This window comes from Crotalus tigris, unplaced genomic scaffold (genome assembly GCF_016545835.1).
Source record: "Crotalus tigris isolate CLP2741 ecotype Arizona unplaced genomic scaffold, ASM1654583v1 scf7180000017571.3126492, whole genome shotgun sequence".
NCBI lineage: Eukaryota > Metazoa > Chordata > Lepidosauria > Squamata > Viperidae > Crotalus > Crotalus tigris.
This window is the reverse complement of record NW_024096482.1, coordinates 1,107,422-1,129,721: the sequence shown is the minus strand read 5'-3', so window position 1 is coordinate 1,129,721 and position 22,300 is coordinate 1,107,422. Positions and strand designations below refer to the sequence as shown.

Here is a 22,300-nt window from a genome sequence, read left to right as displayed (position 1 = left end):
ATTTCGGACAAATGGCTGTCCAGTCTCTTCTTAAGAACTTCCAGTGTTGGAGCATTCACAACTTCTGGAGGCAGGTTGTTCCACTGGTTAATTGTTCTAACTGTCAGAAAGTTTCTCCTTAGTTCTAGGTTGCTTCTCTCCTTGATTAGTTAATATGCCCATAGCAGAAACATTTAATATGCAAAGAATTTGCAGAATATAAAGAATTTACTGCATGTACTTTCAAAATACCTATTTTATAACTTCTATCTGTTTGTAGTAATCAAATTTTAAAATACATTTTCTCCCTATCTTTAATAGGCTTTTAATTTTAAATTTGGGAGATTATTTCTTCCTAAATAATATTAATATTTTAGAATTACATAATAGGCAGTTCTTTTAAATGTATTTGTTTCTCTTTTTTTACTTTATTGTAAACTGCCCATATAGTTTTGACTGCTGGTGGTTTAAATGTTTAAGTAAATCAAATGAATTTGACACTTAACTTGGTATTTTGAAGATATCTTTAATGTAGCATTATACTGTAGTAATATATATATAGTATTGATATTCATTCTGGAGGAGTGGCTCCTAGAGCAGTGGTTCTCAACCTTTCTAATGTCGCGACCCCATAATACAGTTCCCCATGTTGTGGTGACCCCCAACCACTTAAACATCACCGGGTGCCAGGGGCATGGCCAAAGAAAAGGGGGGGGAATGGTGGACAGCCATGTTTGGCAACCCCCGTGAAATGGTCGTTCGACCCCAAATGGGGTCCCGACCCACAGGTTGAGAACCACTGTCCTAGAGGAAGTTAATGTGGAAAGTCTGTGTGGTGAACTAAAATCTATAAAGAATGTAACACTCAAGGACATATCTGAAATAGTTATATATGCTAAAAAATACTCTGGGCTACATCAAATAGAAGAGAATATAGGTAGAATTGGGCCCAGAATCTTGGTCGTAAGTTGAGCAGTCATTAATCTGATTTGATTTTGCAACTATTTCTACCACAGTCATAAAGCAAGTCACCACATAGCATATTTTTGGTGTTTTCTGTTGAAAAACACCAAAATCCATTACAAATTGTGTTCATATGACTATGGAAAGCAGCAATTGCTAAGCACCAAAATATACACTTCATAGATCTTACAGTCCTACAGGAAAAAATATGAAAATGTAGAGTAGGTGGATTGGCAAGGTTATGCAGGAGTAATTAAAAAACTGCACCAAAAGATTGATACCTGTCAGTTTGCAGAATGATATATTTTGTACTGAAATATTGTGGGGGGTGGTGGTGGTTGTTTTGGACCTGGAAGAAAAAATAAAATAAAAATAAATGAGACCTGCTAAAATTGATTTTTAATTATTTGTCTATATGTATATATTTTTATAGTATAAAGGATGAAGAGGAACAGATGTGCCCCATTTGTTTGCTAGGCATGTTGGATGAGGAAAGCTTGACTGTCTGTGAAGAAGGCTGCAGAAATAAACTTCACCATCACTGCATGTCAATATGTACGTCACTGATATTATACATGCACTTGAATCATAAGAATGGATTTAAGGAATAATAGCAAAGAAGGTCCTTGCCAGGAGTGGAGAAACAAAAATAGTTGCAGTCCTAAGTGGTATCATAATTGCTTGAACATTAATGGAATTCTTTTCATACAAGTTAGTGTCTTAGAGAAGAAATCCATTTTAATGAAATAAACATCTTTATGGAACAGTTTTAAAGTACAAGGGAGAGTAGAAGTATATAAATCATAATGATGAGTTTTATTTATCTTTTTAAAATAACAAATAGTTACAAAAGAGATCATTATTTAAGTGGGCAGGTACAAAGCCTAGGTCAGCGGTTCTCAACCTATGGGTCGCGACCCCATTTGGGGTCGAATGACCATTTTACGGGGGTCACCAAACAACACGATCCGCCATTTTCTCCCCTCAGGGGGCGGCGCCGCGCATGCGCGCCGCGCATGGGGCGGCCCCGTGCATGCGCGCTGCGTCCGTGTGACGGGCGCCGTCACACAAACGGTGAGAAACGCTGGCCTAGGTAGTGCCTATAGAACTGTTAAACGTACTTTCTCATGTTGATTTTTTTTGTAAAGATCTGATACTGCTAATGCCCACATTTATTGTTTGTGCCTTTATTGTATTTTATTCTTTAGACCTGATTAAGTATATAATTAGTTTTCCCTATGTCTGTTTGTTATACAGTAGAAGTTCTTTGCACATTTCCAAATAACTTCTGTTCTAAAATGTTCTTATGCCACTAACTCGAGAATCCATCTATTTTTCTTTGGGGGATTTTGATGCAATTTTAGGGGCAGAGGAATGTAGAAGAAACAAGGAGCCTCTTATATGCCCTCTTTGTAGATCTAAGTGGAGAACACATGATTTCTATAGGTGAGGATTTATTTTATTTGAATTTGTTGTGCTGTCCATTTATGAGCAGAGTTAAACATCTAAACGTTTTAAAAGCCTCATCAGTCTATTTTCAGTTCAGGTTGGTTTATTATAAATGTCTGTGTATAAGCCCCTTCCATCCCAATTCCAAATCAGCTGTTACGTTTTTACAAGCTACAATAAAATATTGCTTTACCTGAATATACTTTTTAACAAGAAGATACATGCTCATATTTTTGAGCTGAATTAAATCTTGAAGATAACCATAATTTTATTTGCACATTATTTGGGAAATTGAATTGTGACAAATTGACTAAAATGCAAATCATGTTAAATCCTTTATTTTCCTTATAGTTTGAAAATATCTACTCATTATTTATTTTTTTGTATATTATTTGTTTAGTCATGAATTGCCAAGCCCTGTTGATTCTCCTTCGATTGTTTGTGTGGTCCAGCAACAAACTCAGCAACCTGTAACTGGTTCACCAAGGAGGAATCAAGATAGTAATTTTAACCTCACTCATTATGGGGTTCAGCAAATTCCTTCTGCCTATAAGGACTTAGCTGAGCCATGGATTCAGGTATGCTAAATTTCTAAACGTACTTAAACTGTTTTTCTTTTGTCAGCTACAACTTAACACTTTATTTCAGTCTGCACAAATATGTATGGTGCTGACTATATCTTTTTGTTTTTTGAATACCTGAATAAATGATAGTCGCCCCCTCCCCCAATCTGTTTTTCCAGATTGTTACAAAATGAATACACAGTAAATGTCTATGGAAGATGTCAAGACAGTTACAAATAGTCCTTGATTTACAATTGCAATTGGGATTGGAAATCCAGGTGTAAATTTTTATGGTCATAAGTTGAAGCATCCATATGACTGGAATTATTTCTTAACATTTTTCACTGCAAACTTGTTAAGTGAACACAGTGGTCATTAAGCATTTTTTTTTGCTAAAAGCTGGCAAAAAAGACACAAATTGCAGTCATGTGATCATGGAATGTTGTGACCATGAAAAGATGACCAGTTGCCAAACCCGGACATGCCATAAGTCATAAGTAATTTCTTCTAAGGCTCCCTGATGAAGCTCTGTCTGGATGTCCTTCATCTAGATGTGACGTGAGTAGCTATTGCAGTCGAGCCTTCTATCTTATATCATCAAGAGTTAATAATATTTTACATCTTACGTTGCTTGCTTTTAGTTGCCAATTTTAAATTTCTTTGACTTAAATTTCTTGTCTTCTCATTTTATTTTTCTGTCTTATTATTAGTCATTTCTAATTATTCCTAAAACCACGGTGAACTTTGGAGATATGTAGCTATTCTAATTTGGTTGATGTGCTACTGTGACCAGATCTTGTATTACTATAAAATACTTCAAATTGCTTGATAGCAGTGAATTCTTTGTCCATTTCTGGCAGTCTAGTCCAAACATATTTTTGAATGGTAGACAACTGCAAGAGCCGCATTAATTGTGCCAACCTTGGAGAATGGAAATGAAAATATTTGCATTCTAACTTCAATCTATTCAGTCTACTTCAGAGCATTTTTAATGAACTAAATTTCTTAGTACATTTTATTTCAGCCTGACACTGCATCTTCTTTTTACCAAATAACGTTTAGTGCAATATTAATCTGATCTTGTTAATCTGCATTGCTTCACAATACATATTGAAAATAAGAATTCTTAAAAACATGCAGTACATCCCTTTGTAGTCTATGTCACAAGAATTCCAATGGCTTATTTCAAGTGTACATGTGTATATACATGTAAATATGTAATTGTAATCAGGATCTCCTTGTAATGTTGATTTTTTTAGGTATTTGGAATGGAATTAGTAGGTTGCCTGTTCTCTCGAAACTGGAATATACGTGAGATGGCCCTTCGACGTCTCTCCCATGATGTTAGTGGTGCTCTATTATTGGCTAATGGTGAAAGTACTGGAAATTCTGGAAGTAGCAGTGGAAACACCCCAGGTTCTGGAACTCTAGGGGCAGCTAATGGGTCATCCCAGACAAATATCTCAGGAGATGTTGTTGTGGAATCCTGCTGCAGTGTACTTTCTATGGTTTGTGCTGACCCTGTGTACAAAGTGTATGTTGCTGCTTTAGTAAGTAATTTATCCTTTTCTAATCTTCCTTTCTAAATCATATTCAGAATTTAGAAATAGGGTAGCATATTTGAGATATGAATTTTTTACTTGAGACAGAAACCCTCCAAACAAATTGTTAAAAATTCACAGTAATTCTAGAAATATTCCTTTTTCCATTCTCACCTCTGAAATGTATCTATTTCCATACAAATCAAGTTCTTGTAGACCGGGATGTCAAACTCGCAACATCATGTGACGTGTTGTGATGTATCGCGACTTTTTTGCCATTGCTGGAAATGGGCTGGGCGCGATTTCGCCCGTGGGCTGGCAGTTTGACACCCCTGTTCTAGACTATATTAAATTTAATGTGAACATCATTTAAATATACAGTATTTCCTTTTTATGGGCAGAAGGAAACAGTCAATATTGCACTTAGGACATCAACTGTACTTGATAGCTGGTTTAAAAAAAAGGTTCCTTATAAAGCAGTATAGAAAATAAACATCATTATTTGTTACTTCGCCTATTTCTTGAGCAGCTTGTTTAGAATATTTTTTCCCTGTCCTCCCGGAATGGAAATAGAACCGATCTGATTCTCAGAAAATTTCTATATTTTTTTTCGAATTAATCATTCTTAGTGGCAAGATTCAGACCACTGCTCAAAGTTATGCAATATTTTGAATAATTTCCATACTAACTATTATATACTGTATTTGTAGAGTGACTTGACAAGTCCTGTAATATTTTTGCATGTTTATTGTTTTGCTTTTTCTGTGTAAAACAATAAACAATAAGAATTGTTACTATAATCATCAAAGACTCACAGTGGAACCAACTTTTCTATTTCCAAATTCTTAGCACAATATTTGAAGTACTCTTGCTTTGCAGTATTGCTGAAATCAGTTCCTTAAATAAGTTGATTATCAATGTTAAGTTGCACGTATATATGAAAGATAAATGTCACTACTTCCTTTTTACTTTAAATATTATTCAGTTCTTGAATCTATATTTAGTTCATCCATTTGGGAGCAGATTTCTTTAAAAAGTCTGGAAGCTAATAATTGGTTTTGTCTTTTCCTAGTAGACTCTTGTAACTTCCCATTAAACTATTCCTTTTTGGTTTAGCAAATAATGTCAATATTTGTTTGGAATCTTTAAATGACAAAAAGGTTATTGTTTTACAATTGACAGATTTGTAGGCAGAAGCAATTTGTGCATAAAATTATGTTTGTATAGGTTGGCCTATTCTGTGTTCAACTTTTAGTTGCAGAAATGTATGCAGGTTTTTTTTTTTAAATTTATCTTCCTTTTTTTTTTTTTAAAGAAAACATTGAGAGCCATGCTGGTATATACTCCCTGCCATAGCCTAACAGAGAGGACAAAACTGCAGCAGCTTTTAAAACCAGTTGTGGAAACCATATTGGTGAAATGTGCAGATCCCAACAGGTATAGGCTTTAATCTATTTAAATATTTTAGATTACTATCTTCAGGATTGTTTGTATTAGTTTTATTGTATATGGACAAATTCAAGTGGAAATTAGACATTGGTTAATTTGCATGCAGTTCTTTTATGAATGCATATTTGTGCTGAAAAAATGAAAACTGTTATAAAAAAACAAACTAGAAAGAAGTAATATGTTAACATGATATTGTTACATACTACAATACTGATATATTACATTAAATTTTTCTGTAGGAATTACTACCAATAAATAATAAACCAGGATTAAAAGGTTCATGTACCGTATTTTCTGGCGTATAAGACGACTTTCTAAAGCGCAGAAATCAGAAATCTAAAACGACTTTCTAAAGCGCAGAAAGTCGGGGGTCGTCTTATACGCCGAGTCGTCTTATATGCCGGAAATTACGGTAGTTTTCGGCGGATAAGATGACTTTCTAGGCATGGAAATCGGTGCCGAAGTCGGGGGTCGTCTTATATGCCGGGTCGCCTTATACGCCGGATAGTTCGGTAGTCTCATTGTATGACCACAGTTGGGACAGAATCACCATTGCTGAGCAAAACAGTTATTAAGTGAAATGTCATGTGACTGCTTTGTTTAATGACTGCAATCCTGGCATGCTCTGGTGTGATTGTTCAGCAATCTTATGGTTCTTAACAAAATGAATTACTTTGTTAAGAGAACAGTGACAATTACTTATAATGTATTCATTGAGCTTTATTCATCCTTTTATTTTATAAAACAGAGACTTCTTTCTTCTTTTTACAGCCGCACAAGCCAACTGTCAGTTTCAACATTGATGGAAATGTGTAAAGGTCAAGCAGGAGAGTTGGCAATTGGTCGAGAAATACTTAAGTCTGGTAAACTTCATGTTCTTCTTACTTAAGTAACATTACCAATATAGTGTAGCAGTTAATGGCACTGGACTAGAAACTATGACACTGAGTTTTAGTTCCACCTTAGGTATGAAGCCAATTGGGTGTCTTTGGTTAGTCAATTTCTTTCAGCTCTACAAAGAAGGCTAGAACAAACTGCTTCAGAAAATGTCGCCAATAAAATTTTGTGAACTTATCCATGTAGTCACCAAGTGTCCAAATGGATTTAAGGAATACATGCACCCTATAAGTACTACTTCCTAGAGATGTATGAGTTAGCCTACAGCAATTTGAGATTTGGTTTGAATTTTTAGTTTAAAAGATATGTACAAACATAAATCTGCCAAATCTATTTGAAAATGCAATTTATTTGAACACATAAAATCAATTTGGCAGTTTAATATGGTGTTGTGATATTTCTACAGCTCTGTTGTTATTTTCCAACTAAATCAAATTTCACTTAGGTTTTAAGATTAACAGTAAAACGGAGTGAATGCTATAGATACTTAAACTTTAATTGGAATTTGAAAATCTGGCAGTAAGAAGGGCTGGACATAATTTTTATATCAATTAACGCATAAACAGCTATATTAATTTTCCAAAATGCTGTTTATAAAAATCTCAATGTAATAGAGATTTGTATTTAACTGGCTCAGATATTTGCAAGATATATTAAGAAATAAAATAATGCATAGGGGATGTTTTGTCAATAAAGAGGAATTCATAGTAGGAATAAATAGAAATAAAGAAGAACAAAGTAAAAAAAAGAATAGAGTTGCTTTTAAAGGCAGGAAAGAAGAAAAATGTATAAGAAGCATTCTCTACATATGCATAATAAGGATTTTAGGAACTAGCATGTTGGTAATTGCAAACATAACAAACTAGTTTGCAATGGAAGATGTAGGCTATAGGCTATAAATATTGTGCAGGGAAAAAAACTACAAAAGGAGAGCCATCCTTAGCCATGAAGTACTTACTTTGACCCTACTTCCTTCACCAGATTGTTGCTGTATAGGAAACAAGAGGAGGGAGAAACATAGAAAAAAGTGGGATAAAAATCTAACAGATAAATAATGTACTGTTTTTAAATATAATAAAAGAATAATTGATGTGAAAATAAAATCTTGTTGAAATGGATATTGCTCAAAGAATAAGAGTAGATGGGCAGAAGAATTTGGAATAAGAGTAAGAAAATGAAAGAAAAATAAGTATAAACAAATTCGGTAGTGTAGTAATTGGGGAACTTGATATGCATGTGTATGTAGCCTTGTGTGAATTTTAAAGGATGGCAATACTAAAATTCTGAGTGATTGTATCTGGATTTATTGAATTCTATACAGAATGATCAGCTTTTTTAATGTTTTCGTCTCTTTAATATGTGATCATAGCATTAATCCTTCTAATGGCATTTACACCTTTGGAATAGTTTTGCGATGAGTAACTTTATATGCAAGTTTCCAACAGAAGGAATGGCAATATGGATTCATTCAAGTACATCCAATATCTTTTATTTTGGGAATGAGAAATCTGCTCATTATACTTTTTTTAAAAACAATGAATTTAGAAACTTAGAATTAGTTCACATAAAACAACTTTATGTGTAGGAAACTGGCTTATAAGAGACTCCAATTGCCAATTCAAATAATATACTTCCATTAATTCTTTTTTTAATCTTTTCTTGCAGGGTCCATTGGCATTGGGGGTATTGATTTTGTCTTAAATTGCATCCTTGGGACACAATCTGAATCAAACAACTGGCAAGCATTACTTGGACGTCTTTGTCTTATAGATAGATTGCTGTTAGAATTCCCTGGTGAATTTTATCCCCACATTGTCAGTGGAGATATTTTACAAGTTGATGCTATCATTGACAGGTAATAATTTAGAAAAACTTGCTTTTAAAAAGTTGCTCTTTAGTATCAAAATGATAGCTGGCTTAGAAAGTCTTATGTTAAAATCTGTCTTTAAACAATTTTCTCTTGAAATGCTGATTATTTAAAAAGATATTTCAGAAAAATAAGTGGAAATTAACAGCTTTGTATTCATTTTTAGGTATAAAAAGCTGTTATCTCTACTGAGCTTTGCGCTGCAGTCAATTGACAACTCCCATTCAATGGTGGGCAAATTGTCCCGGAGAATATTTTTAAGCGCTGCCAGAATGGTTGCAAGAGTACCCCAAGTATTTGTAAAACTGTTAGAAATGTTGAGCATGACAAGCTCAATACATCATACAAGAATGCGTCGGCGATTGATGGCTATAGCAGATGAAATGGAAATTGCAGAAGCCATCCAGTTAGGCATGGAGCAAAGGCATTCTGGGGAATGCAGGCATGAATTTGCACAGCCTCCAGTTCCTGATAACTCTCCGGAGATGATGGAGAATACTACTCCAAATAACACAATTCGGTTCACAGGTAAAAGTGGGAAAGGACTAGATAATAAAAAGCGAAGTGCTACACCGGAGGACATTTCTGACACAATGGCTGGTATTTCATTGGGACTTCCTGTTTTGTCAGGAACAACAGAACAACCAAAGCCAGCCATTCAGACAAAAAGCAGATCCCCTGGTCAATGCTTGAACTCTTCTCTCTCACCCGGTCATTCCCAAAATATATTCCCTATTTTGCCTTCCCCCTCTACCCCATCTGTACCTGCAGGAACTGATATTCCTAAACTCAGATCTCAGGGATTTGTTCCCTATAAAATACCTTCGGCTTCTCCTCAAATGCAGCGGAAGCTCTCTCTCCAGATTCAAAGAAACTGTGCTGAACAAAAAGAATTGGAAAAGCTTTCCCCTGTTTTTACCCAGGCCAGGCCTCTGCCATTCAGTCATATACATAGGCCAAAGCCATCTCGACCTACACCGTGTGATGTGAATAAACAGGGGGAAACCTCCAAAAATAGCATGTCACTTAATTTAAACGACATATCACCATGTGATAATAGTATTAGTACAGCTATACCAAGTGAAGATACTGTTTTCACCCCAGTGGAAGAAAAACATAGCCAACTGGATATTAATGCAGAACTCAGTTCTAGTATGGAAGACTTACTTGAAGCTCCAGCCAGTGATGGAACTGTCACATTCAAATCTGAAGTAGCTGTCTTGTCTCCTGAGCGTGCAGAAAATGATAACACGTACAAAGATGATGTGAATCATAATCAGAAATGCAAGGAAAAAATGGAAGCTGAAGAAGAGGAAGCTTTAGCTATTGCCATGGCCATGTCAGCATCTCAGGATGCTCTCCCAATAGTTCCTCAACTTCAAGTTGAAAATGGTGAAGATATCATAATTATTCAACAGGATGTGAGTATTTGGGTTTTGCAATTTATTATAGTTACTATTGCACAATGCATTTCTGATAGTATTTTAAAGATAAATTGATTTTGTCTCTAGATAAAGTGCTGTTTGTAGTGATAGAGTAATCACTGCATATGTCAGGAAGGATAATATTTTTAGCCCCTGGGGCACAGAACATTAGAGGCTGCCAGAGTTTATTTGTAACCTTATTTATATCCACATGTGTTTTTATAGGTGTATCCAACCAATCACAAATCACATCAGTTTTTAAATCACTGTATGGTTATCACCTTTATAGCCTTATAGCAGATTACTAGAATATGAATAGGCAACGCTTCACCAGAACTTGCTCTGTCTGTTCAACTTAGTCATCCAGAGTACCCTTTCTGAAAATATTCTCCAGGTGTGAAAGGCAGTGAATTAGAAGTCGTTCTTCATGTTACTCCCAATCTTTGGAACACTTCCCCCAGATGTACATTCAATAGCTATTCTGTAAAGAAACAATTCAGAGCTGTTTTATTTCAGTGTGGTTTTGTCCCTAGTGAATGGTAGTGCCTATTATAATGAATTTACTTGGAGTTTGTATTGCTGTTTATAGTTTGGCTTTGAATGCCTGCCATAGTATTTTGGGAATGGGGCAGATTATAAAAAAAATTAAGTATATATGTGAGAAAAACTGTAAACAGATTCTAAAATTTGGTTATTTTTTTCTTTAAATTGTTGGGTATGGCAGGTCTCATTAGAGACCTGCCTACCCAACTCATTAGAGAAATACCCATACTCATTAGAGAAATACCCATACTCATTAGAGAAATGCTTGTGCTGTTTGCGTATTCTAAATAGAGGCTTCATATCTTTGTGTTAAGAATACATTTTTTTTCACCCTGAATTTCAAAGGATTACATTGTCATATCTTTTATTTAATTTGCAGACACCAGAAACCCTGCCTGGGCATACCAAAGCAAAGCACCATTATAGGGAAGACACTGAATGGCTTAAAGGTCAACAGATAGGCCTTGGAGCTTTTTCTTCTTGCTATCAAGCTCAGGATGTTGGCACTGGGACATTAATGGCAGTGAAACAGGTAAAAAAATACTGTTGAATATTTTGCAAGCATTTGCTGAATGAATATTTGAAAAATAAGGTTAAGATGTGCAGAACAGGCACAAACATACGTAGAGGTATTTTATCATTAAAAGATAATTCTTTTTCTTTCGTGGATTTGTAAAATTCGTTTTCAAAAGTAATCATTCTAATTTAAAAAGATTGCATAATATAGTTTCTCCTTGGTCTTTTAAGATCCTGGATAGTATCTGTTCTTTTTAGTACTGTTCAGGCGTTTGAATATTAAAAATTAGGCTGGAAACTATTAGCTGAAAGACCAGAAAATCTTGGATTTTGAGAAGAACTGAATAAAAGCCAACTTATTTCTGTGCTGTTTTACAAATTGTTGGATTTGGTGTTTACTTCACTAACAGGACCATCTCATGAGAAGCATTCTGCAAGAATGCAGGCAGTCCTTAATGACTGCCTTAATGTTTAATGGCTATTTGGAGTTATAACTGTCTCAAAAAAAAATTACAATCCATCCTCAAAATCAAGACTCCTACAACACCCCCACCCCCACCGCAATCATGTAAATTGCATTTTGTGATGTTGCAACTGCCATGCATTTGACTGGTTGCAGTGTCTCATGGTTATATGACCCTAATTTGTGATCCTTTTTTTGCCGTTTTCTAAAAGAAAACGGCAAAAAAACCTCACTCATTGGATGTACTGGATTTGCTTAATGACCATATGAATTGCTTAACAAGTGCTGTGACTCATGTAATAATTATTGTAAAAATAGTAATAAAATCAAATTAGGTCACATGTTGATGCACATAATGACTGCAATGACGTATAGCCAATATTCCAGGCTCAATTTTGGTCATAAGTCAAGGGCTACATGTATTCTCATTTCATAGTACTACAAGAATTATTTCGATTCATTTTTCCCTTCCCTTGCAGATCCCGGGAATATTTCTCCATTGTTCTTGATGTTCCTCTAATTATCAAAGCCTATACCAGTGTATTCTCCTCCTATCTAATTGTTGCAAATGGGGGGAAACCATAAGTAGGGTATAGAATTGATTAATATTGTCATCTTTTTGATTTGTTGAAAGCATGTGTTGAATTGAGTACTACAGTTTTTATGACTTTAAAATGGGATGCATAGCATGTTCAATGCCACTGAAATCAGTAATACTTAAGTTCATTGGGCTTGAAGGCCCATTGATTTCAATGTGTCTACTAAGCATGGATTCCACATATTTTCAGTATCACAATATACAATTTTTTCATTACATTCACCAAGAAGTGGTTTACCTAAGTACTGTGTATGGAATGTTTCTCTGTATGTAAAGAGCTACTTGGAGTTTCTCTAGAGAAAGAAGTATATATAATTTATTTGAATTTTGTTGCAATAAAATATTAATAACTTCAGCAAAAATAGAAAGTATTCAGGATTGTTATATACATTGTACAGTTGTTCAACTTTTTCTAGTCCAAAGGTGGCACTCATTCTTTCAGTGACATTCAAATAGTGATGAGTGGGATCAGGATAAAATTAAATATAATTTTAAAAAATACCTTCAAATGATTGGAAGCCTCTAAGTATCGGGATTTTTTTCCCATTGCCAGCAATGGGGTGGGCGCGGTTTCACCGTGACACATCCGGCCTGTGGGCCAGCAGTTTGACATGCTTGCTCTAGGGGACTTCATGTAATGCTCGGGTGCACATTCTGCACTCTGACCTAGTGATATCATACAGGATATCATTCTTTGAATCTTTTCCTTCAAATAGTTCAACATGGAATCTGATCTATTTACAACAGTGACAGTTGCTATTTTTCCTGCTTATAGAACTGTTGAATCAAAAGCTGACATTTTTATGAAACAGGTAACCTATGTTAGGAATACATCATCTGAGCAGGAAGAAGTGGTAGAAGCCTTGAGAGAAGAGATAAGAATGATGAGTCATTTGAATCACCCTAATATCATTCGAATGATGGGTGCTACATGTGAGAAAAGCAACTACAATCTTTTTATAGAATGGATGGCAGGTATGTATGTCAAAATGTATCTCTTAATAAATGTTTCCCACTCACAACTCTGTGGCACTAGAGTTAAGTTTAGGGTTTTCTCATTGAATTCTGAGTCTGTGCCAGCCCAACCAGGTAGACTAGAGCAAGAATCAACTCTACAGGAAGGATAAAACTACTTTTATTGGGCGTGGCTACAATAATAGAATCTTGCAAATCTGATTGTGCTGTATCTCCTGTTCTTATAAACATGTGATGTATGTATGTTTATCTGAGCCTCTTCCACATACTTTCTGGTTGCTATGGATTTAATATCTTAAAGTTTTAAATATTTGTATTGGGATTTCTCAAAAAGTCATCTCTTCCCATATGTGGGAAGACAACAATTTCTTGGAAGAAAATTTTGAGTCCTTCTTCATCATTTTTATTTATATTTCACATTTCTAGGTTTCTCAGTTCCAATGACTCTGGAAAGCTGAAGATACCAGTAAAAATAAAAAAATAAAACCTCAAAAGTAGTGACAGACAATAACATTATTTTGGTCATTGACCAATAAAAACATATTCAGTGAAACAAGCAAGCAAAATTAACCTCTTACATCAAAATTTACTGAAGCCATTTGTGGATGAAGCTTACACAGATGTATCAGAATGCTTCTACTTTTAGAGAAATAGATGTGTCCTAGTTGTCTAATAAATAATGCAAGTAAAAATTATTGGAGTGCCCTGGAAATTTAATTAAAAAGGAGGTAATCATATGGTGGCAAATGTCCTTGTAGAACTGTCAGTGGGTTGTGATTTCTTTGGCACCCATGTCATAATGCCAGTATTACATTTCATAGGGAATTTTTCTATATTTCCCTTCCAAAGTAGCTCTGGAGAGAACATTAAATCCGGGTAAAGATAAGGCTGTTCTGAATTTGGGGAATGTGATATAAAAATGAAGTCAATTTAGGTGCTAAAAATTAGTTATTTACAATTATATCATGAGAAAAAGCAGATCTAAGATCCTTTACCTTAATACTGACCTAGCTTGATCTGGTTCTAAAGTTAGGATGGAATCACTGGAAAAATCTTTCTGGCTCACTTTCTTTTGAGTAGCTATTCCCCAAGAAGTTTTGAAGTTGTCTACCAATATTAATATGGTTCAGTCCACTCAGATTGTGGTGTAGTTTTAGCTTGTAGGTAAATACATTTATCCAGAGATTGGATTCAGATTACTGCCTCCCTTTGAAATTCTGCATTTGAAACACAGTGGGTCACTTTGAAGATACTTGTTAGAAACTTTGTTTGAATTATTTCTAATTATATGGTCCCAACTACTGAACAGTAGTTGTGATCAGGCTTTAGCAACAAATTGTGTAATTCTAGGAGGGATGGACTCCTCCTCTGGAAAAATATTAAGCCTGAATAGCTGATACAGATCTCTGTTCATTATGGGATACATAATCCAGGTGGGATGTAATATCATTTGGGAACAACAACAATTACTTTCTGCAGTTGTTTGCCCCCCCCCCCAGGCCTTTAGTTGTAATGCTTGTAATTCAGCATTTCTCGGTCTCAGTAGAATGATTTTTGGAGTTTAGGGACTGGCAAGCAGAGGAAAGGGAAGTAATTGTTACTGTAGACTTTTGGTGATCCATCATTAAATAATTAACGTATTTGAGCAGCAATGTGATGAATATTGAGTGTTGCAATGTGGAACAGTAAACATACAAGATGCATATATTTATTGAAGAAGAAGGCAATATGCAAGAGAAATAGGCATCTTTAAAACTTCCAGGCTGACAAATAGCAAAACAGTGCAGGTTAGGGCTATACAGAGACTATCCTACAAACACTGAGCACTAATATTAAAGCAAGCACATCTTCAGGATATTTTGATGTAGCAATTTCAAAGGCTTTGTCACATTGTCTTTGTGTGTATATACATGTATAGATGTTTATCATCATTATCAGCACTGGGGAAACTTGTCTATGAATAGATCCTCAAACAGGGATAGTTGGGTAGAACTTTCATAACAGTTGTGCCGAGAGTTTTGAAGATTCTGCATCTATAATATTTCAAGGAAGGGTGTTTTGTGAAGATAAAAAGTTTATTGCCCCATTATTAATAAGAAAATTGTTAATAAAATATAAAGTATGTATGCATTCTAACATTTCTTTTTCTCTGCATATTAAAACAATATAAATATAAGGAGCCAAAGAGAATTCATTAAAATTTCTAAAATTCCTTTCCTGTCCTTAGATAAAATTTTGCAACTGTTTCAAATTGCTGTTTTCAAATAGTCAACCTAAATGGATAAAATATACTCCTATTTTTCAGGAGGATCTGTTGCTCATTTGTTGAGTAAATATGGAGCCTTTAAAGAGTCTGTAGTTGCAAACTACACAGAACAATTGCTTCGTGGCCTGGCTTACCTTCATGAAAATCAAATCATTCACAGAGATGTCAAAGGTAAGATCAATGTTACTATAGCTGGACATTTATACAATGGCCAATCAGTGAGCCATCTAATGGGAATAATTATTTTTAATTCATTCATCACTGTCTAATTTCATTTTTTAAAATGTTGGTAAATGTTAACTGTGTTGATATCATTGCTTGTGTAATGGTCACTGCTTGTTTCTCTTCATCTTGGATTATGTTAACAGCACTGATTTTTGGAATATTTACATGATATTGAAGATATCCCAGTAGTTCTCAGGAGGAATTATGATTATCTTCAAAATTATTCTGTGATGTAGTACTGAAAGCACAAGATAAATAGGATTGTATGCTGCCAAGCACAGTGCTAACTTCTCTTAGACTTCTTCAAGCCTAGTTGTTATATATTATTGTATGCATAATCGTCTATAAGATAAATATTTATATATAAAAGACAAAGACAGAGCACTGATTTGCCATTCACAAACAGAATTTGCTTAGAAATGAAAAAAAGATTCACATATTTTTTAATATTTCAAGAGCTATTGGATACCTACCTTTTTTAGTTTTAATGTTCTGTTTGTGTTCTGAAAACCATAAACCACTGATACAATATATATATTGTATTTAGTTGTTGCTTTCTTGTTATTTATTTTAACTTAAAAATCATAATAAAATTTGGGAACATCTCAGACATATGCAACAGCAATAAAAAAAGCCTCAAGTCTACAGCTACTCAAGTATCCAGATTCTTATTCTGTCCTTTGATTCTAATTTATTGTATAGTCCATTATTATTAGGCTACCTTTTATAGATATAATTCAATGTAACTGCAGCATATATTTAAATTTATCCTACGGTTTACTTTATTGAACAAAGAAAACTAGTTCATTTTTTTCATTTTCTACCACAAGTGTATTTGCATTTCTTTCATTACTTAATTGTATTTCTAATAATGCCAACAGGTGCCAACTTGTTAATTGATAGCACAGGTCATAGGCTAAGAATTGCTGATTTTGGAGCTGCAGCTAGATTGGCATCAAAAGGAACTGGTGCTGGAGAATTTCAAGGACAGTTATTGGGGACTATTGCATTTATGGCACCAGAGGTAAGATTTCATCTTGGGAAAAGGGATATTAATACCTTTTAACTTAACCTTTAGTTTCTGTACTACTGTAGCATTTAAAATGGCATCCTATGCAATACTGTTGAAAAATGCTTAAACCTTTACTTTGTTTTAGTTTAAAGGTTTCTTTAATTCCATAAGACACTAATTAGGGAGGACACATGAATATGAGAAGAGCCCTACTTGAGCAAGCCAAAAGTTTGTCAAATCCAATTCCATGATTCTCATAGAGACCAACCAGCCACCTATTTCAAAGAAACTCACAAGAACAGATTGAAATAGCTCCCATTTTTGCCCTCTCAATATTCAGAGCTTGATTGACTTTGAATAATTTAACGTCCATTCATCACCTAAGACAGAGGTGGAGAATATAGCTGGCTCAGGAACTCTGGGAATTGAAGTCCACAATCATAAAAGGGCCATAGTTCCCACCTTTGATCTAAGCATTGGGACATCATCTAAAGACATATGCATAATTTGTAGGGCAATAACAGCCATAATCATATCCTTACTCAGCCATAATCATACCCTTCCTCAGTTTTTTTCTTAACTTGAAATAGTTAATGAGCTTGTCATCATAGTAATAGGAAATGGTGATCCAAATGTAGATTACATCTACATTTTCAGTCATTTATCTGATACCTTCTATGTAGATACAAGGTTCTTTCATTTTAGTTTGAAAAGCATCTTCCCCATTTACAATATTAGTGGACCAGACTGATTTGTTATGATATGTGAACTATCCTTTAAGAACAAGTTACAAGTGAGCAGTGCTGTCATGTTTTAAGAAACTTTGTTCTGGAAATAGATAGCAAAATACCTTGACTTGTCTGTCCTAATAGCACTGGCATTTTGCTTCTTTGCTGTCAGAGTTCATGTTAGACAGTTGCTCTTAACAAAGAATGGCTAAAAATACATAAATGATTAATGCACTTTGGGAACCACATGTCTTCCGTTTCCATGTTCTCTTCAAAGAAAGTTAATGGGGCCACTGGTCTTACAGGAACAAGTATTTAATTTTTATGGAATTTCTAAAGTATACCAAAAGATGAAGACAAACTATAAAGTTGACATGTATACTCTGATCTAGAATTTGCAAGTGTTAATTGTAAAAGTAATATTTTCAGGAACAGTGTTTTATGGATACTGAAATAAAGCAATCTCTCATGACATTTTATGATGGCATCCTACTGCTATTTTAGGTTAATCTCATGATAAAGTATTTTACACTGTTGTTGTTTTAAAAAAGATGCTCTGTTGATGAATCAAAGTTAATCTCATTTGTTTTTTCCTCTTAGGTGTTGAGAGGCCAACAGTATGGCAGGAGCTGTGATGTGTGGAGTGTTGGCTGTGCTATTATTGAAATGGCTTGCGCTAAGCCCCCCTGGAATGCAGAGAAACATTCCAACCATCTTGCTTTGATATTTAAGGTAAAATGATCCATAAGAGAAAATGTGTAAAGCCTATAGTTGAGGAAATGCACTGAGAGCTTCTTCCATTCAAAGGCCACTGACATGCCCAAGAGTGCAGTGTAAATTTGTCATTAGAACTTGAGAGGAAAGGAATTTGCAGTAGATAGCTGGATTAGGCTAAATGATAATCATGCACATAAACTAAAAGATGTGAACAACATATATATCTTATATTGTGAAAGCATTCTCTCAATTTAATTCTCTCAATTCTCTCAATATAATTATTAGTCACATTATATGCAATATATCCCAATTTATTATTTCATTTTCAAAGGGATATAAATAAATTCCAGTGGTTTAAAAAATAGCAGTTAAAAATAAAAATAAAAAATGAGCAAATATGTTTTCCTTCTTTCTTGCCTATTGTCTCTCAGGGATTAATTACTGAGCAGTTAAAACATCTATTGCAAAATATGCATTTATATCCTTCATCCTGGACACATATATTTATAGTGTCAATATATAGTCAATTCTCATTATTCTTAGTAGTTCTGTTCTATAAATTGCCGCAGACACTGAAGTTGTGAATATTGAAACCTCAGCTGGGAATGTGTGTGTAAAGTGACTCAATTTTTTTCTGTTTTGTATATCCACAAATGATTGCAAAAGACCATAACTATTGATTTTGTGGTTACAAATAAATTTTAGCAAGTAGGCGAATTCATAAATATGGAATCTGCAAATAACAGGAATCAGCTGTAATAAACTTAATGTTTACATTGTCAGCAGTGCAAATACTAAGATGCTTTTACAGTATATAATCTGTTGCTTTGGGATTTTTTGTGTAATTATTATTTTCTGTTTTAATTATAGATTGCTAGTGCAACTACAGCTCCAACAATCCCATTGCATTTGTCTCCAGGCTTAAGGGATGTGGCACTTCGATGTCTGGAACTACAACCTCAGGACAGACCCCCAACAAGGGAGTTGTTAAAACACCCTGTCTTTCGCACTATGTGGTAGTTGTAGAAAACGGGGGGTACATTGAACTCGATGCTACTGAAAATATAAAGTGCTGGTCTTCCTGTGCAGGTTTGCATAGCAATGTGTATTAATCTGCTCTTAATTATATGTTTTGAGGACTTGAGGTCAGTAAACGACCTATACGTATGTAATAGTAATAGTAGTAAAGTTAGACCTTAGGTCATCTAGTTGCTCGGGCAGGAAACCCTACGCTATTTCGGATTGTCCAGAGGTCAGTAAACGACCTATACGTATGTGACTGACAAATCGAGATCTTGACATAAGTTCAATATGTAACATTTCACAAATTGTGCAGAAATATGTAAACTGTGCCTTTCTCAAAGATATGTTTGTTCACAAACAGAGAAGCAATTCCTCTTTTAGATCTGCATGATTATTTAGTGGAAAATGTGATTTTTAAAAAACTTTATTTTAAAGCATTTTTTCAGTGATATAAGCAGTTGAGTGGTTAAAGAGCCATTTAAAAATACATCACTATTTTTTTCAGAACATGCAAATTTCAACAATCCATTTTAAAGAAAGTTCATGTCTGCATTATGGTGAAGCTTATTCTTTATGTGGAAAAAGAAAATTTGGAGTTTTAAAAATCACTTTTGCCTACTTTAGAATCACAAAGTATGGCAGTTGTGGTTGACTTACTATTAGTCTTGTAACTGTCCTTTGGAAGTTACCACTCTGTAGTTTCATTTTATCTTTTCTTCACATTCAGGGAAAATGTTTTTAAAAGAAACCCAAATAACTAGAATTAAGTTCAAGCTAAATATTGCTGGACAACTTACTGTAAAAGACTATGGTTAAAATTGGTTTGAAATCTGCAATAAAATGCTGCCCTTGAGTCAGTGTTTTTAACAAGATGTGTTATTGAGGTAGGAGTGCACAAGTTTTTTGAATAACAGAACTTCATAGCCAAGGATCAAGTGAATGTTCTGTTTTGAAGCCCTTTTTAATATCACAGCTCATGGTAAAATTGTGGTAGAAGGGAGTACTGTGTCATACTGCCTTCTGATATTCAACTTCTAGTCAGCTGAAGCTTTAAATTCAGCCTTACTCTTAGCATTGCATTATGTTTGCTGTTTTTTCCTGCTATTTTCCTTGTGCCATTTGTCATCTTTTTACTGAGGCTGTGCTCTGATTTGGTGTGAACCAATTCAGCTAAGGAGAAATACATCATGGGCACTTGAAACCCCAGAAGTAATTTCTATGAATTGTGACTTTATCCCTACATTAACAGCCTTTCCTGAAAATAGCATCCTATTTTGATTTAAAACAAAAACAAAAAAAAAACAGGAGAAGACACTGTTGCTTATTTAGGTGTTTTCCCTTAATAACAAATGGAGAGGTTGGGAATGAGTCAGTGGGCATGACATTGCAGCAATATAGGAGACAACTTGTCTCACAACAAGCTGACTGTGTGGCCTTGATGCATGATCCTTGCACAGCCCCATCATTTACAATTTGGATTATGGTGGGCTAGAAATACGAAAAATAAAATAATAGTTGGTAATTAAGTTATTGGGAACTATTTTTTAAAATGGAAAATAGCCATTTAAAAACTTGTGTTTAAATTTTTACAGAATGAAATAGCCTTGAAGAAATATTTTGCACCAAGAATGCAGAGCATTTTTTTTAACAAATGTGTCGTTGATGAAAATTTCAATGGCAGTTTTTTAAATTCTGATGAATGGGATATTGAAGGAAAATGGCAGCTCTTTTACTTTCTGGCAATTTTTTTTTTTTGAAGTAAAGTTTTGATTGTGTTTAATCAACTTTTGTTAAAATAACTGTTCCAATTTTAACTCTTCAGAAGCCAGTTGAAATATTGATCAGAAATTGGTTATGATCAAAGGCTCAGGACAAACTTGATAAGCTATAATACTGTACAATTTAGGCAATGTACAATTTTTAAAAATTGGAAACAAAGGTAATGTTTACACAATGACCATGCTAAAGTTAATCAAGAGCAATGTCATTAAAGGTGGATGTGTATTTCTTCTTGAAATGTTACATTCCTTTGCTTTTTTGTTGTTGTTGTTATTGGGAGACTTTGAAGAGTTAAAAAAATCTAAATGTGAAGTTTTGTAGCTTTGTTTGTATTTGATTTGTTTCTTGACAATTTAGAATTTGTCATTATTCCAATCATATTGTTTTTAAGTCTCTTCTGTGCAAGCTTTAAAGGATGCACTCTTGCCAATTTATGTACTGGAAGATTGCTTGTCAGATAAATACCACTTTGTCAATTATATAAACTGACGAACCTCAGCTAATCAGTATTATCCTTGTAGATCATCATGTCTTTCACATATCAAACTTGGACTGCCTCTTCTTCAAGTTTGTTTGCATTTTCCTCTGCTTGCTGGTAATTGTGTTTTTAAATGCAGATGTGATGTAATCTTATTTTCTTTGGATCAAAGCTGGACGGAAAATTGTATTATGTAATTATTTTTGTGCTCTTAATGTTATTTGGTACCTAAGTTGTAAATAACGTCTACTGCTGTTTATTCCAGTTTCTACTACCTCAGGTATCCTATAGATTTTCTTCTACCAAAGTTCACTTTCACATTGAAATTATATTTGCTATGTGACTGATTCCTAAGAGTTCCAGGGCTTAAGGGCTAACTTCTTAGCACCTTACTGTGCAAGTAAATTTTAAAGATCTCTGGGTTAAAAAAATTTGGCTTCATTTTATTCTTTGTTATTTTAAATATATCAAGATATTTTAATTAAAAGTTTTTACCCCTTTGAACCAATTTTATAGTATAATTTGTACCTATTTTGGTGGTTTTGTCTTTATAGTAAATAAAAGATTTTGGACAAAACTTGTCCTTTTTTATGGCAAAATCTGACTTCATTACTTCCTGGAATTACTGTATTACATGTATTTTCCTTTAAGCGAACAAGATCTTGTCACCAGTTATGTGGTCTGAAAACTGCCTGCAAGTAAGGATATCATTGTTTCTGTTTCTTGGTCTTAGAAACAGTTTGTATTTGGAATTAGATAAAGCCAAAAATCTATAACTGCTTTGTCTACATATTCCTGTAGGTTAAGGGTAAGAGTTCTTAAAGCTTTCAGTGCCATGATTGCCC

General features: G+C 34.3%; 1 protein-coding gene across 2 annotated transcripts in view; it reads left to right on the top strand.

Annotated features, from left to right (window-relative positions):
- Positions 1 to 19,327, top strand: part of MAP3K1 (mitogen-activated protein kinase kinase kinase 1) — a 68,279-nt gene extending 48,952 nt beyond the window's left edge. For both annotated transcript variants that reach the window (XM_039355447.1, XM_039355457.1), the window contains exons 7-20: positions 1,376 to 1,497; positions 2,307 to 2,388; positions 2,792 to 2,969; positions 4,214 to 4,504; positions 5,811 to 5,932; positions 6,716 to 6,807; positions 8,507 to 8,696; positions 8,875 to 10,129; positions 11,055 to 11,207; positions 13,065 to 13,227; positions 15,533 to 15,664; positions 16,600 to 16,742; positions 18,059 to 18,190; positions 19,046 to 19,327. In XM_039355447.1, the coding sequence (XP_039211381.1) occupies positions 1,376 to 1,497; positions 2,307 to 2,388; positions 2,792 to 2,969; positions 4,214 to 4,504; positions 5,811 to 5,932; positions 6,716 to 6,807; positions 8,507 to 8,696; positions 8,875 to 10,129; positions 11,055 to 11,207; positions 13,065 to 13,227; positions 15,533 to 15,664; positions 16,600 to 16,742; positions 18,059 to 18,190; positions 19,046 to 19,195 (3,205 nt within the window). In that variant the 3' untranslated portion in view covers positions 19,196 to 19,327. The remainder of the gene's footprint in view (positions 1 to 1,375; positions 1,498 to 2,306; positions 2,389 to 2,791; positions 2,970 to 4,213; positions 4,505 to 5,810; positions 5,933 to 6,715; positions 6,808 to 8,506; positions 8,697 to 8,874; positions 10,130 to 11,054; positions 11,208 to 13,064; positions 13,228 to 15,532; positions 15,665 to 16,599; positions 16,743 to 18,058; positions 18,191 to 19,045) is intronic.
- Positions 19,328 to 22,300: the final 2,973 nt, after the last annotated feature.